This window comes from Hypomesus nipponensis, chromosome 26 (assembly GCF_054491055.1).
Source record: "Hypomesus nipponensis isolate SF chromosome 26, ASM5449105v1, whole genome shotgun sequence".
Lineage (NCBI taxonomy): Eukaryota > Metazoa > Chordata > Actinopteri > Osmeriformes > Osmeridae > Hypomesus > Hypomesus nipponensis.
Window position 1 is genome coordinate 7,124,981 of NC_140386.1, and position 15,300 is coordinate 7,140,280.

At 49.8% G+C, this 15,300-nt stretch overlaps 1 protein-coding gene across 2 annotated transcripts in view; it reads right to left on the reverse strand.

The window, feature by feature from the left end:
• The window catches only part of dennd1b (DENN/MADD domain containing 1B), an 81,302-nt gene extending 66,264 nt beyond the window's left edge, over positions 1-15,038 (reverse strand). For both annotated transcript variants that reach the window (XM_084692921.1, XM_084692920.1), the window contains exons 1-2: positions 14,814-15,038; positions 14,140-14,204 (exon numbers count right to left, since the gene is read on the reverse strand). In XM_084692921.1, the coding sequence (XP_084549047.1) occupies positions 14,140-14,204; positions 14,814-14,830 (82 nt within the window). In that variant the 5' untranslated portion in view covers positions 14,831-15,038. The remainder of the gene's footprint in view (positions 1-14,139; positions 14,205-14,813) is intronic.
• Between the last annotated feature and the right edge of the window lie 262 nt (positions 15,039-15,300).

Here is a 15,300-nt window from a genome sequence, read left to right on the forward strand (position 1 = left end):
TGACCTCCCACCTTTGACAAAATGAATATCTGTTCCTTAATGCCAATAAAGCCAATTGAATTTGATTGAATTGAGAGACACAGCAGAGAGAGAGAGATCTCCATAACTAAATGTCCCCGTTCGTGTGTCGCGTGTTTAAGTGAAACAGAAGTTAGGAGTGTACGCTCGGCTTTCGGTGTTGCGTACGGACGCGCGGGGCCAACCGGAGCACGGCAGTCCCAAAAGGCCAATCGAGCACAGGCCTTTCAACAGTCCAGCGACAGTGGCCCTCAGGTGTGAGCACGCTCCGCCCTCTGCACACGGGCCGGTGACCCCCCCCCCCGGTGACCCCCCGGCGTTAGACGGCACCAACGCCGTCCCATCTCGGGTCGGAGGCCCCGTGACGGACCTTGCTTGTTTCCCCCTGACCAGCAGGACGTCAGCGGTCATCCGGTAGAGAGGCCCGCTGGTAAACACGGTTTCCACGGTGCCAGGGGTCATAGCTAGACCTCTGGGGGGAGGGGGGGGAGTGGTGAGGGAAGGGGAAGTTCACAGGCAGGGATGCCTACTGGAGACGGTGGGGCCGTCTGTTCAAAGGGAGGCTGAGAGGGAGGCTGGGAGGAAGGCTGAGAGGGCGGCTGAGAGGGAGGCTGAGAGGGAGGCTGAGAGGGAGGCTGAGAGGGAGGCTGAGAGGGGAGGCTGAGAGGGGAGGCTGAGAGGGGAGGCTGAGAGGGGAGGCTGAGAGGGGAGGCTGAGAGGGAGGCTGAGGGGGAGGCTGGGAGGGAGGCTGAGAGGGGAGGTTGAGAGGGAGGCTGAGAGGGAGGCTGAGAGGGAGGCTGAGGGGGAGGCTGAGAGGAAGGCTGAGAGGAAGGCTGAGAGGAAGGCTGAGAGGGAGGCTGAGAGGAAGGCTGAGAGGGAGGCTGAGAGGGAGGCTGAGAGGGAGGCTGAGAGGGGCACTCATGTGGTCTAAGAGAGGGGGCTGGAGAGGCTAGGCTTCAGACTAGACCTTTCTGTTTCTCTCTAGCTCTCTCTCTCTCTGTTTTCTATATCTCTCTGTATGTCTCTCTCCCCCTCTCTTTTATGCCTGTCTATAACCCTCTCCCGTCTATCCTTCCTCCTTCACAACTCTCCCTCCATACAACAGGACGACATGTCGCAGGAGGCAGAATCAAACATGAGTTCCATAATCCTGCTCCATGATTTCACGGGCCCCCATCTGAAAGGATCCCCACAAAAAGAGCCTGTGTTCTGGGCTCTTGTGGGACTCTGCCCCCCCCCCCCCACCCACCCAACCCCCAGCCCCCACTCTCTGATCCACCAGAGTTAGAGCCATTTCATGCTGATTTTCTGGGTGGGAGAATGGGAATATCTGCTGGAAGGAGAGGAGTGAAGGAGAAGATGGTGAGGAGGAGAGATAGAGGGGGAAAAGATGGAGAGAAAGGAGTGAGGGAGAAGAGGGGGAGAGGCGTGAGGGAGAAGAGAGGAGAGGGTGAGGAGGAGAGACGGAGGGAGAAGAGATGGAGAGGAGAGAAAGGAGTGAGGGAGAAGAGAACGTGTCCCCAAATCAAGTGGGCAGAGCTGAGAGTTGAGTAACACCGCTCCCTATTCAGTTCTGATAGTTTATTAACAAGCTTTACCCAAAATACAATTATTTCCTCTAAGGATATTCCCCCCCCCCCCCCATTCTCTCCTTCTCTCTAACCTTGTCCCTATCTTCTTCAAACCATAACCCCCCCTCCTCCAAACACAACACCCCCACCACACACACACACACACACTCACAATGGAGCAGCAGGAGGGGGGGGGGGGGTGAGTGTGTGGTAGTCAGTGGGTTAGACATATTGAGAGGCTGAAAGGGTTAAGGCTGAAAGTTGAAGGTTAGAGGGGGGTCCCCTGCTGTTCTACCAGGGGACAGACATGTCCCCATGACAGACCCGGCTTGCCTAATCCTCCACACACACACACACCTCGCTCTGAAACCCCTCTCACACACACACACACACACACCTCGCTCTAAAACCCCTCTCACACACACACACACCTCGCTCTAAAACCCCTCTCACACACACACACCAACCCGGCCTCAATACACTACCCTCTCCCTGACCTGTCCCTGCTCACAAACACACACCTCATTCTGCGATCAACCCCTCTCTCACACACACACACACACACACCATGCTCGACGATCAACCCCTCTCTCACACACACACACACACACACCATGCTCGACGATCAACCCCTCTCTCACACACACACACACACACACACCCCAATCTCCAGCCTGCCCTCACACACAAACCCACACCCTATCCTGCACTTCAGTTCATCTTCCTCTGTGAGGGACATATGTTGGCCAACATCATATCAGCCGATTGTCTCCTCGCAATCACATATAGGGCCTGTATGCACTAAACTGCCTGGTTGCCAAGTATATTAATACAGCCCATATGACACCACAAGCAACACCTTTCTGTTCACACTACAGAGGAAAAACCTCCCTGCACCCCAAAACAAATCTCGGACAGATCGGTGAAAACATCTTAGTGGTGACAGCTCGGGTGACAACTGGGACACAAGCGGGAGCATATTTCATATCTAAGGAGAAGTGCAAACGCATCCAGTGGGTGAGAATTGAATTGAAATCACCTATCGCTGCTCCGCCGCTGCTCTTCACACCCAGGGCCTGGCTCTCGGGTGACCGCTGATCCCCGTGTTTGTGTGTGTGTGTTTAACACGTGTGTTTAACGTGTGTGTGTGTACTTACATGTATCCGTGTGCTTTTGCATGTTTGCTGTGTATGCATTTAGAGATGACAGAGAAGAGTGTGTGTGTGTGTGTGTGTGTGTGGCTGTGCGCGCGCGTGTCCATTGATCCTGTAGGCTTCAAGCGTTGCTAATCTCCGGCTGAGGCAACGGGGCGGGTGAGGAGGGAGGAGGGAGGAGGCACCGCCAGCGAGGGTCAGTCACAAATCAATGTTTGGGTGTCCCAGGGATGCCTGTCTTTAAAAGTCGATACGCCGAGCTTTAATAGGGGCTGGAGGGGTGCGAGGGGTGAGACGGGGGATGAGACGGGGGTGAGACGGGGGTGAGACGGGGGTGAGACGGGGGTGAGATGAGGGGTGAGACCAGGGGTGAGACCAGGGGTGAGACGAGGGGGAGGGAAGGAGGGGCTGGGCCTCTCTCTCTCTACTGACATCTCCTCTTCCCCTTGACTCATTTAAGGCCTACCACACAGGACCAAACATCTATGAACACCTACGCACGAGTAATCCTATGTGCTGCCTTCTCAGTTCATGTGTTTATCAACGTCATCTACAACGTAACGATCGCATATTTGCATAGGACTTTGTTTCAAACAATTGAATTGAAACAACAAAAAGATATAATGAGCGGCGTGAGTATAGATCAAATCATGAAGAAAAAAAAGAGATCAAACATAAGACAGCCTTGCGTAGTCTCAGTGTAGCCGACTCGTTAAAACCACGAAACAGAGCTTCCTCCAACTTTCTGGGTAATAACAACACCTTTTAAAAACGGAACGCAGGGTGACGATTGACAGGAAGCCCCCCCCCCGCCCCCCCCTCCCTCCTCCAGGCGAGCGGCCGGGTTGTTTCTGCCTCGAACGCCCGACACCAGACGTGTTACACACCTGGAACCTCTGACCACAAGAGCCAGCGTACGCACATCTCCTGACGACGACCCAACAGTCCCACGCAAACCCTTCACATGTCCTCAAATACCACAACTCTCAAAGCACACACACACACACACACACACACAGCTCCCATTCGAGGAACTACTGAATATCTGTTTGGATTAAATAGGGGCCCTGTTTGTTAAGAAAGGCCAAATCCCATACGGTGTCAGACCTCTCCCCTTCTCTCCTCTCCACCCCGTCCAAGATGAAGGGCCTTGTAGCTCTCCTCATCCTCACCCCTCCCTCCCCCTCCTCCCTCCTGATCGTCTCTCTCTTTCTTGGCCAGAGGTTAAACTGCTGCACTCTAACCTCCTCCCTGGCGATGATTTCTTTCTTTCTCTCCCTCTCTCTCCCCCTCTCTCCCTCTCATCTTTTTGAAGGAGATTTATTTCACCATGTGTTTCGGGGGTCCCAGATTATGTCCCTCTCTGTGGCCCAGGACAAAGGCAGGGCCTCACTGCCCGCCTCGCTGGAGGGTACGAGGGAGAGGAGCGGAGGAAGCTGCCGCTACTTAGACGCCACAATACGGGCCTTTGTGAGCGCCAGGTCGGCCTGCTTCAGAGGCCGGTCTAGACTTTGAGCGAGCAGGGGCCGCGCAAGGAGCAGGGAGAAAATCCCATCAGTCAGTGAAGTGAAAGTTAACTAAGCTAACCTGCTGTGAACCTGGTGAAGATGTCAACGCAACATATGGTAAGAAATGTCTATTGACGGAACGAGCCTGTTTAGTTTTTTTGTTTTTTTTTCCTCGCTAAAGGAGGGTGGAGGAGGGCAAGCCTCAAGGAGGGAATAAATGTGGTCGTCGTTTTACTTCTGGATCACTAACTTTATTCAAGCTGGAAGAAACCCCATCCCTAGAGTCCACAATTAAAAGAGTAAGCAGATTAACTCGCATCTTTCAAGCCTCAACTGAAAGAAAAACACTCACCGGCGTTTAAAACAGTTTTTTTTCTCTCTCTCTTTCTACTCTCGAATCTCACATGGCAAATGGCATTACATTTCATGCTGATTTCGTTAGCACAGAGTCCAAGAAAGGAGAAAGTCCTCTACGATGATATGGTCCTTAAAGCGACCAGTGCAGATTGGTCATGCTGGGTAACCCTTCGTGTGAGGCTGGGTTCAACACACGGCAAAGAGGAAAAAGGGAGTTAGACTGACCCCGTTATACCACTCTAAACGACACGATTTTCAGATGAGGAATTTGTACTCGACTGCAACATAAAACAGCCGTTCACGAACACACGTATTCAACGGTTCCTCTTATTGCTCACTGAAACTCCCTCTCTGTGAAACAGACGAGATTAAACGACAGCGGGTGAGGGAGCGCATCATCCCCTTCTTACAGACAGAAGTAACGGGCAGGGGGGGGGGGGGGGGGGGGAGCTAGGGGGAGTCTTCAGCCCAGGGCAGGGCGTCAACCTCAGCTACACTATCAGATGAACGCCCAGCGTTATGGAGAGATGTGGCCCTATTAATGCCACATTAGATGCACCATATTCACAGCTATGTAGGATGTGAGAGATATAAATACAGAAAGAAAAAGCTAGACAGAGAGGGGGGGAGGGGGGGAGGGGAGAGAGAGAGAGAGAGAGAGAGAGAGAGAGAGAGAGAGAGAGAGAGAGAGAGAGAGAGAGAGAGAGAGAGAGAGAGAGAGAGAGAGAGAGAGAGAGAGAGAGAGAGAGAGAGAGAGAGAGAGAGAGAGAGAGAGAGAGAGAGAGAGAGAGAGACACTCTCCAGAAAACTGTCTCCAGGCTAGTTGGGACGCAACCCAATTTCACAGCTTCACGAATGAGCGACGCAGCATATGGACCCAAGTTTCGTGACAGCCTCAGAGTATTAGCACATATCAGCACTGATGTTCCCAGTCAGCCTCCATACTGGTCCAACATTATGTCAAACACTGGCATCGCATCACTGCCTTCTCCGCACTCTTATGCATGCCGGGGAGGGTGAGGAGGAAGTGTATGTGTGTGTGAGGGGTGCGTGTGTGTATGTGTGTGTGTGTGAGGGGTGTTTGTGTGTAGGGTGTGTGTGTGTTTTTGTGGAGTGTGGGAGCATAAGCAAACTGATATCACACAAACATAAACACGAGAGTTTGTCTCTGGTCTTTGCCTCCCTCCCTCACTGACTCATGACATTGTGTTGGCGCCAGTCACTAGTTGTGGTCTCAAGCAGTGGAAACCGCCTCATCTAGCTTGGGACGACCTTCATCATCTCGACCTGAGCTGATGGGATTCAGAGAGGATTCCTCTTACGAAAGAATTCTTTTAGCAGATGCTTTTATCCAAAGCTTTGCACGGGGGGGGGGGGGGGGGTTGAACCTGCAGTCAAATACAGCACCACTGAGCTTTACCTTCCCCCGACATCCTTCCTCTCACGGCGAGGTTACTATCGAAGGAACATCTCTACAGGTAACGACACACATTCCTCCCCATATGCTCCAACCATCTGCCTCTGTCGCCACCCAGATCATGTTATCGTTAGCTGTGACAGCCATGGTCGCAGCTGAGCTACGCTAAACCCCGCTCAGCTACAGCTATGCTAAACCAAGCTAAGCTAAGCTAAGCTAAACCAGGGCTGTGGTGAGACAAGCCGGTTCCAGGGTTCTGTTTCTGGTTCCATGGGGGGGACTTTAAGGAAGGCAGCCACAGCCCTCTTCATCTGGGGCCGGCGGGCGTGGTACAGAGAGAGCCGAGTGCCATCGACGGAGGCAGCCGGAGGCAGCTATGTGACGACTAGACGGGGGTAAAAGACGCTGCCTTTGGCAGCGACATGCTGGCGACGCGCCGCGGCGGTTTGAAGTTCCCGTCTGACTGACAGATCTCCGTCTCCACGGAGACGACAAGCGTGAGGTGACAGCGGAGGAGAGGTGGGGACGGGGGGAGGGGGGGGACGTCTGTTGAATCATCAATAGAGGGACTCGATATTTCATGGGAACAAGATGTTTTGTGACGGCTCCCCAACAAACAAACACAGACGTGGAAGAACGTCTGATGATTCAATGATGGTTTAATAACAAAATGTCACCAAACGATGACTTAACTGCGGAAGGACATTGAGGAAAGAATACAAGGTTGAGTGTGTGTGTGCGCGTTTGTGGGGGTCCTGTAGAGGACAGGCCTGGGTAAGGTGTGCGTGTGCGCGGAGAGGTCAGCCGGTCCAGTCATTCTGGTGTCATTGCTGGGATGTCCTGCAAGCCAGTGGAGCTGAGAAACTAAGACTTCAAATCTCTTTCCCTCCCCTTGAAAACTTCATCTTGAGATCATCGTCATATTCCCCGGAGCCATTCATCTGAAGCTGCAAAGTAGCTCGGATAGAAGCGGGGGAGAGGGGCTGTGTGTGTGTCTGTGTGTGGGGAGGGGAGGTGTCTAATCATCCACTTGTGTACGTCGACAACACCGTACACGCTAATCCTGTGCAACACTGCGGGACAGTGCCCCCTCAGTCAGATCAGGTAAGAGTGTTACCCCGCAGCATGCGTGACAACAAAAGACCTCATGGACGAGTCACGTGATATGCGGTGACAAATGGCGACGCTCAGCCCTCACAAAGGCATCCATTGAGGATGACCTACATACTGTGGTGAAAAATGGGCCGTATTCCAAAACAAGGAGGCGACAGTCCTGGATAAACGCCACCATATTCCCAGTAAGTGTGGGATGTCAGTCTGCGCGAGAGCATCGGTGACGACGAGGCCCAGGAGGGTACGGTCGCTCAAGAGATTCATGCAAGATAGACACCGAACCACAACACCATAGGCATAGTACTTTCAACACTGCTGTGTTTTGACTGAAATTATTCAATCACACTTCATATATGTGTAGACTCCCTGTAAATATACGCCTTGTAAGTACTGGTATATGTCTAATTGTTTGCAACAGATGGGTACCTAGTTAGCTTAAACTCCAACAAAATGCTGGTGGGTGGTTATTGGGTATTTTTATGGCTGAGTAGACAGTTGAAATCCCATCTACACAAAATCCTGTCAAAATCTCACAATCCTCTCAACGTCAAATCTGGCCAATATGACAGCAACAACGTATTTTTCCCATCGCTGGTTTTTCCTTAAATCCCATTGGCAGATTAGAAGGCTCCACATTCAAACAAGATGTAATCCTGCTCGTAAAATAGGCCACATCAGCGTTATATGATAGGAGCTGGCCAATCACTGTTCTTTAGTCAGGATTAGTGGTGGTAGGAAGACCTAGAGGATAGCCATCTGCTACTCAACACCAAGGTGGTCTTCCAGCAAGTCTCCTGTTGGACCAAGCCCTCATTCATGATGATTCATGATGATTCAACTGGTTCTTGGTTATAGAGGCTGAATGAAACGAAAGCTGAAAAACCCTGGCAACAGACTGATGATGGGAGGCGATGAAGGCAGAATTCTCAGCAACTCTGAATTCGTCAAAAATCATTTTGTTTTAATAATTGATCAGGTGCCTGCTTTCCCCTCGTCTCTCTGATGCATGGGAAGACTAAAAATAATCTCGGAGCGTCTGTGCCTAGAAGTCTTTGTGTGTTCTGCCAGACTGGCGGCATTAGTGTATTCGGATGAGTCTTCTGCAGCACAGAGACACACGCACACACACTCGCACTTTCCTCCAGACACACACACACAAAAAGACAGCTCAGTGACACACACATACAGTAAATACACACACACCAGTCACAAAGAAAGCTCAACAGCCTACACTTGCAGCACACGCACACACAGAGTTTCAGAGGTGCGTCAGTGAGAAGGAGAGCCAGCGGCCCCCTCAGTATGTCACCTCTCCGGTTACAGACTTCTACCATCAGCATATCTCCACCGGCCCTGCCTCAAACCCACGCACCCTCACCCTCACCCCTGGAGCTGCTAGGTCCTGTCATCTCCCCCCCCCCCCCCTCCAGAATTGAGTCTGTCTCTCTGCAGGTGGGACAAGAGAGAGTGGGCCAGTCCACTTCAGTCTGGGGGTGGGGGGGGCTGGACAGGGGTGTGTCTGTCCCTGTCAAAACTGGTATTGGAGGGAGAGAGAGAGAGCGCGAGAGAGCGCGAGCGAGCGAGCGAGCGAGAGAGAGAGAGAGAGAGAGAGAGAGAGAGAGAGAGAGACAGCAACATAGGCAGGCAACACAAAGGGGAAAACAGGTAGAGGGAGAACCTAATGAATAACTGGACTGACAAGACAGACAGACGTCCGGCCTGAGACGACATCGAAACCCTTGGGTCCAGACGCACAGGAGCGCTGGCTAGACCTCCTATTCTCAGCAGCCCACCGCCCAGTAATGACCAACACGGTGTCTGTGTCTCTCCAGCACAACTGAACCGGATCCAACAAAACAGCAGGATGCTCCACATGCACCCCAGCCACTGACAAATGGCTGACGAACGGATAAAAGGGGGCAACAAATTATTTGAATAAAAAGAAAACAATGGAGCCTATCAGGCGCAGCTGCAGGCCCAGCGCCGGGCTATGACTGGCGGATGCTCTCGGGCCCACGCGAGCGCCGCGGCGCTACAGAAAAGGTTGGCTTTCCGAGAAGCTGGACTCAGAAAACAGGATGGAGGACGCGGAACGCTACTCAAAGTTCACTTTCGTTGCGGCCGTTAGCTTTCATAGCAGGGAAGTTAGAAGACTTCCTCAATTTTCCTCTTCAGACAAAGAAACATATATATACACACTAAATGAGCCAGGTGATTTTGATCTCTGTAAGGGGGCCAATTGAACTGAAGTTAAATCGAAGACTGATGGAGGGAATAGGGTGATATGAGAGAGAGAGAGAGAGAGAGAGAGACAGAGAGAGAGACAGAGAGAGAGAGAGAGAGAGAGAGAGAGAGAGAGAGAGAGAGAGAGAGAGAGAGAGAGAGAGAGAGAGAGAGAGAGAGAGAGAGAGAGAGAGAGAGAGAGAGAGAGAGAGAGAGAGAGAGAGAGAGAGAGAGAGAGAGAGAGAGAGAGAGAGAGAGAGAGAGAGAGAGAGAGGCCGCAGTATGTTCGCTGGTTGCCATGGCGAGAGAGAAGAGAGAAAGTGTGAGACCCAGAGGTTTACTAGGAGTGTGAGCGAGGAGTGTGGTCTCTCTAATGACCAATCAACACCCTCCTAGTTGCCGTGGCATCTGCTGGTCCAATGGCCTCCCGCCTGAGTGTGAGCTCCAACAACCTTGATACGCCACCGATAGCCAATCAGACAACAGATCCCGCGCAGGGGTCAAGGAGCAAAAGTGACATTTCGCAGAATCTCACCATTCAACCCTTTTTCTAAAAGCTCAGTCTATCACATGGAGCGTTCTTCCGCCTGCAAGGAGAGATAATTTCTTTTCGAAAAAGGAGATCTTTGCAAGTTGGATTATCACATCCCTGCTCGAGGTAGCCGATAACCAGCGAGCCGGCAGGAGGTGTGACACCAGGGACCCCCGGGGTCAAAGTGAGAATGTTCTCGAGAAAGAACAAAAGTTTCAACTCATAATTGGTGCATGGATGTCAACAGAAAAGATCCTGAGGACAGAGGGGCCCGGCTACTTCCTGTTTTGCATCGGAGCGGACGGCCACCAATCAGACCGAAGGCCACAGCAGGTCCTTTTGAGGACCTGCTGTGGGGAGCGGTCGACAAAACTCAATAAACGTGCCTCTTTCTCAATGGAGTGAAACTGATATATAGACACACGGCAGAACAGGCTCGTCCACACATAAGATCCAACGTAGATAAAGTCATTAACACCACCCCCCCCCCCTCCCAACCCCCCCCCCCCCCCCCATCCCCGCAAATCGTTGCCCTAATTGTCACACGACTGCAGTTGTAAAAACAGATAGGCGTATCTATTAACTTTACTGCTTTGTTACCAGGCAGCAATCTGGCTAGAGAGAGCAAGAGGACAGGTAGCATCTGTCTCCACCTACAGCCTTGGCACGGTTAGCGTCATCTGCTAGCTTTGGCAGCCTCTTGGAAGCACATCAATATGGCTCTATGTAGCTGGGCGCTAGCTAGCATGCCAGTCACGCTCGGAGGCAGTGTGCCCCTCTCTCGCTGCCTGAGCATCCAGGCTGCGGAGAGCCAAGTGAGACAAGCTAAACACGGAGGGTTGCTCTCAGTAGACCCAGGGAATAGGGGCCTGGGCGTCCTGTTCCTCGGTAGAGGAGGACGGGCCCAAGTATGGGCCTTGACACCTCATCTCTATTCTGGGTGGGGGCGCAAAGAACCATTTTCTGTAATGAAACAAGATTGGAGAGGTGGGGGGAGGAATGGCTCTGTTGCCTGTGTTATAGGAGTGTAATCCAGTTTGAGGCCAAAATTAAAAACTAAACTAAAAACAGGCCAAACTAGAAGTGACCTGTTCACCTGCCACAGACTCAAACACACTTCCTTTTAAACGGTTGGCATCTACAAGCCATTAACCTGCCATTGCTCTGAATCCACAAACACATTTTTACATATTGAACATCCAAATCGTGCCTTTATCTAAACACCGTACAGATACCGGAACAAATCAGTTGCTTCGTCGAGATGCGTGCAAGACAGGCTTTCCACTCGAGTGATAAGGTCACGTGCGGCGTCACTTTATGGTCATGCTGTGGTTAAACAGTCCCCCAGTTTCATAGGGAGTTACTGACGCTGGCCGTCATCATTTTAGAGAACCAAAGCTCTTCTCATGAAACCTTGTCAGCAGTGTGGTTCTTTGTGAGAAGGACTGAATGAACCAGCACTTTGAGTGTGGAGCACTAGGTGTGTGTGTGTGTGTGTGTGTGTGTGTGTGTGTGTGTGTGTGTGTGTGTGTGTTTGTGTGCGTTGTTCAAGGCTATTGATTAAAGATATTAGTCAGCACTACTGGTCTGCCTCCCCCTCTGTCCTGTGTGCATCAGCGCCTGTAGAAAGGAAGCAACCAACCACAGTCCGGTCAACCTCCAGACGCAGCTTGATACGAGCAGCAAGAACACAGTAATAATAGCACAACAATAGCAATAGGTTATTATGTGTATGTAGGGTTTAGTATATTGTATTTTTATATTTATCTGTATATTTAGGAGGTTTACTTATTGAAGTTTAGCATAGATGTCAATTTATGTTTTGTGTACTTATGTTATGTTATGCCAGGTGCTTGCATTGTCTTGTCTTAAGAATTTCAGTGCCCAGTCTGAGTTTTTCTGTGCATCTGACAATGAAAGACTTGAACTTGAACACAACAAGCTCACGACAGGGCAGGTGTCCCCTCCACCTCGAACGCCTCCAGCTTCGTCCAGACACACCGGGACAGAGGACGAGCTCTGTCAAAGTGAAACTTCACTGCAGTGTTATCTCAGTTCCTGCCCCGCCGTTGTCTGTGAAACGGCCGAGTCCACATGAGACTGAGCAGACGGGCGGGGGGGGGGGGGGGGGGGGGGGGTTGAAAAGCTGCCTGTCAGCGGCGCATCACACTTCGGAGTGAACGGCGGTTTGGCGTAGCTCAGAGCGTTTGACTGTAGGTCAAGAGGTGACAGGTCGAAAGCATCTGTTAAATAAATGCATTATTAATAACTCAGCCATTTAACCTAGGAAGAGGGGAAACGCTGTACGTGCTGCCACAAAGGCACTGACTCCACATGCAGTATGGCACGTTTCCTTCAGCCAGGATGTGGTTAGGCCTTGCCATAGGGGTGCCATCAACATAACAGTGCCGTTACATCAAAGCTATACAACCTGTTGTCTGTCTCCATTATTTTTAGACCATTTAAGACAGACTTGAAGTAGATGGTTAGTGAAGTAGGTTTGACACAGTGCTATAAGTAAACTACGGTACACTATGTTAGGAGAGACATAGATCCAGGGGCTTAGGAGACATCATGAGTGTAGGCCTTGAGCCTGAGCTCCATGTTCCACGATCATGAATCCTGCCATCGTAGATGAATCATGATAGGGTTTATTTCTGGTGTAGTGCAGGAAATTCTTGGCCTGCCTCTCTAACGCAGAGTTTTAAAGATCCATTTATGAACAGAGAGGCAGGGTTGGGTTTCGGTTGGATTTTCACAGCCGGGCCAAATCCTGTCTGTTATGAGTCATCAGAGTGTCTTAATACCACACAAGATGACAACCGGTACAGCTCAAACACAGCAGGAGGAACTGAGTCAAAAAGCACACAGCATGTTGGGAGAGGTCGACAATAATGACAGCCAGACAAATCTATGTGAGTCAACATATCAATATTAACACACAATCCATCCATTCATACTGTTTAGGCTACATTGACACAATGCCATCCATTTTATGAACAAGTTGCCGTGTTTGAAACATATAAGCCATTGCTCAGCCTCCCCAGAGATTGTGTTCCCCCCAGACTGAAACTCATTTGCAGAAAGGGAAATGGATCAAATTGGGAGAAGTAGCCGATTCCCTGTTTGTCAGCTGAAACCATTTCTTTAAAACAACAACCTGTCCAAATCATACGAGTCAACTGCCACTTAATACATCTCTGGCTCTCCCACGAGATTCTGACCGTCCATTCACATCAAACCCACTTCCTGTGCTACGGAGAAGTCCTGACCAATAACAAGGCGGTGCCCGGCAGTAGCAGCCCTCTCGTCCAATGAGAGAGCAGTATCTGCTCCACGGGTCCTGAGGGGTGTGTAATGGAGTGGAGCTCTGGGGAGAACAGTCAGGATATGAGTCTGACCCAGGGATCATTGAAGGGGAAAGTCAGTTATTACAGTACAGGCTCTGAGGTTTATGACTTGGGTTTAAATCTAATATCAGAACTACGTCCAAGGATAACTTTCCCTCCTGTCTGGTCAGCTGCGCAGCAGCGAAGTCAGCCATCCAAAGCACCTCTTTAACGTCAAAACCGAGACATAAAGGAGAGGCAGTGTCACATACAGAACAACTGTTTTTACATGATATTTGACTTGGGGTGGAGACACCGGATATCCAAGTGAAATATAGGTTGTTGTGATTCCCATATACTAAAGTTGGGATATGTTATTCAATGGTTATGGAGTTATTTCCTGGATTCAATTCATTTTTATTGTTGTGTTCATCCTGGCATGTTTGACCATTGCAGAAAGAGGTGAAACTGAGGCTTTCTGTCCGGTTCTTGTCTTGAAAATATCCTCCAAAATGTTCCCTCCCCACACGGTGAGAACAGTGAAACATTGTGAGATGTATAGGATCCATTGGTCTTGGTACCAAAATACCTCACCCAGCATAACAGTGCAATCATAGACTTAATTGTCGGTAACCGTGTATTTACTTCCATTTAACAGCAGACTTGTTGAGAAAGGAACCATCTAATGACACAACACAGCCACTTAATCACCACCTTAAGACAGCCAATTGGACATGTCAGCTCATGTCTCTTGACTGACTAATGGTTTAGTTTAAAATACATTTCCTGGTGAATTATCAACCTGTACGGCTATTGTTCTTATTTTATGGCTAGGAAATGTCTTCATTTCCTATCAAACCACATCTCCATGAATACCAATACAATGGACATGGCCGCTCACTTAAGATTTGACCTACCTGCATTTTCAGAGACTGGACATGCCACCTGTAGAACCAGATCAAACGTTCTCTCTGGATACTCTCTGAAAAAGATTAGAAACATAGGATGAAAAACATTAAACATTCAGTCCTTTGTAATAATATACGTTTCTTCTCTGACACGTTTTGGTTATGTAACTAACGGCATAATCTGTAAATATTCAACAGCATCATCTACAGCGTAAAGATCGTAAGCTGGTTTACTAACTCATTGTCACTAGCTACTAATAAAACATCAAAGCATTGTTTATGCTCATTGTTGTTGCTAATTGAATGTATTGCGCTATGGAATCAAAAGCCATTCATCTCAAATGATGGTACTTAGTAGTGGTCACCGGGAGATTTGAGTTGTCCTTTAGTGTCTGCGAAAAAGCCCCCTTTCCAGAAAGCTAAATGTGGTTACAATATGTAGTCAATTGGTCAGCTAATACGAGACAGAGTAGCAGACTGACCTAAATGTGGACTAGCGGTCTATCCAGCTGGCCTGTTAATTCCACTGATGTATAGCTATATATTTCAAAATATATGACGATATGTTGAACATTTCAAAGCTAATTTTACAGAGGTTTAACACCATTATTTCCAATAGTTTAAGTCGTGGAGGTATGCTAGCTAGCTAGCTAGCTACCCAAGCAAAAAACTCCTGAGCTTACTTTATCCTGCTGTCCATCGTTTACAACATTGCGACAGCTCGTGCCGGTGGGTTTGCTGTCCGAGACAAATCTTGCGTTCCGAAGCAGCGTGCGTTCCGTAACTTAACCCGACCTATCTGATACCTCTCGATAGCACCAACATTCTTGAATGGCGTTTCAGTCAAACGCGTCTTCCTTATTTCTGATGTTAGCAGCTGACCGCTTGAGGTCCACTGTATTTTCACAACAAATACCACCAGGAAGTGCTGTGAAAGATTTGGTGACGTCATATTACTTGAGCCCCTTGCTTGCAAGACTCCTTTGATGGCTGCTTTCTTGTGGGTTTAGGAATGTTTACAAAGTCGCGACTACTAGACCTCCGTGTGGGGCATCTTTAGAGAGGAGCTTCCATGGATGACCTCCATATCTGTTTCTATGCAATATTGACGTTCAGGTTAAGACTTAAACTACAGGAGCAATGCATACGCTGGCAACCGAAGTAGACCAT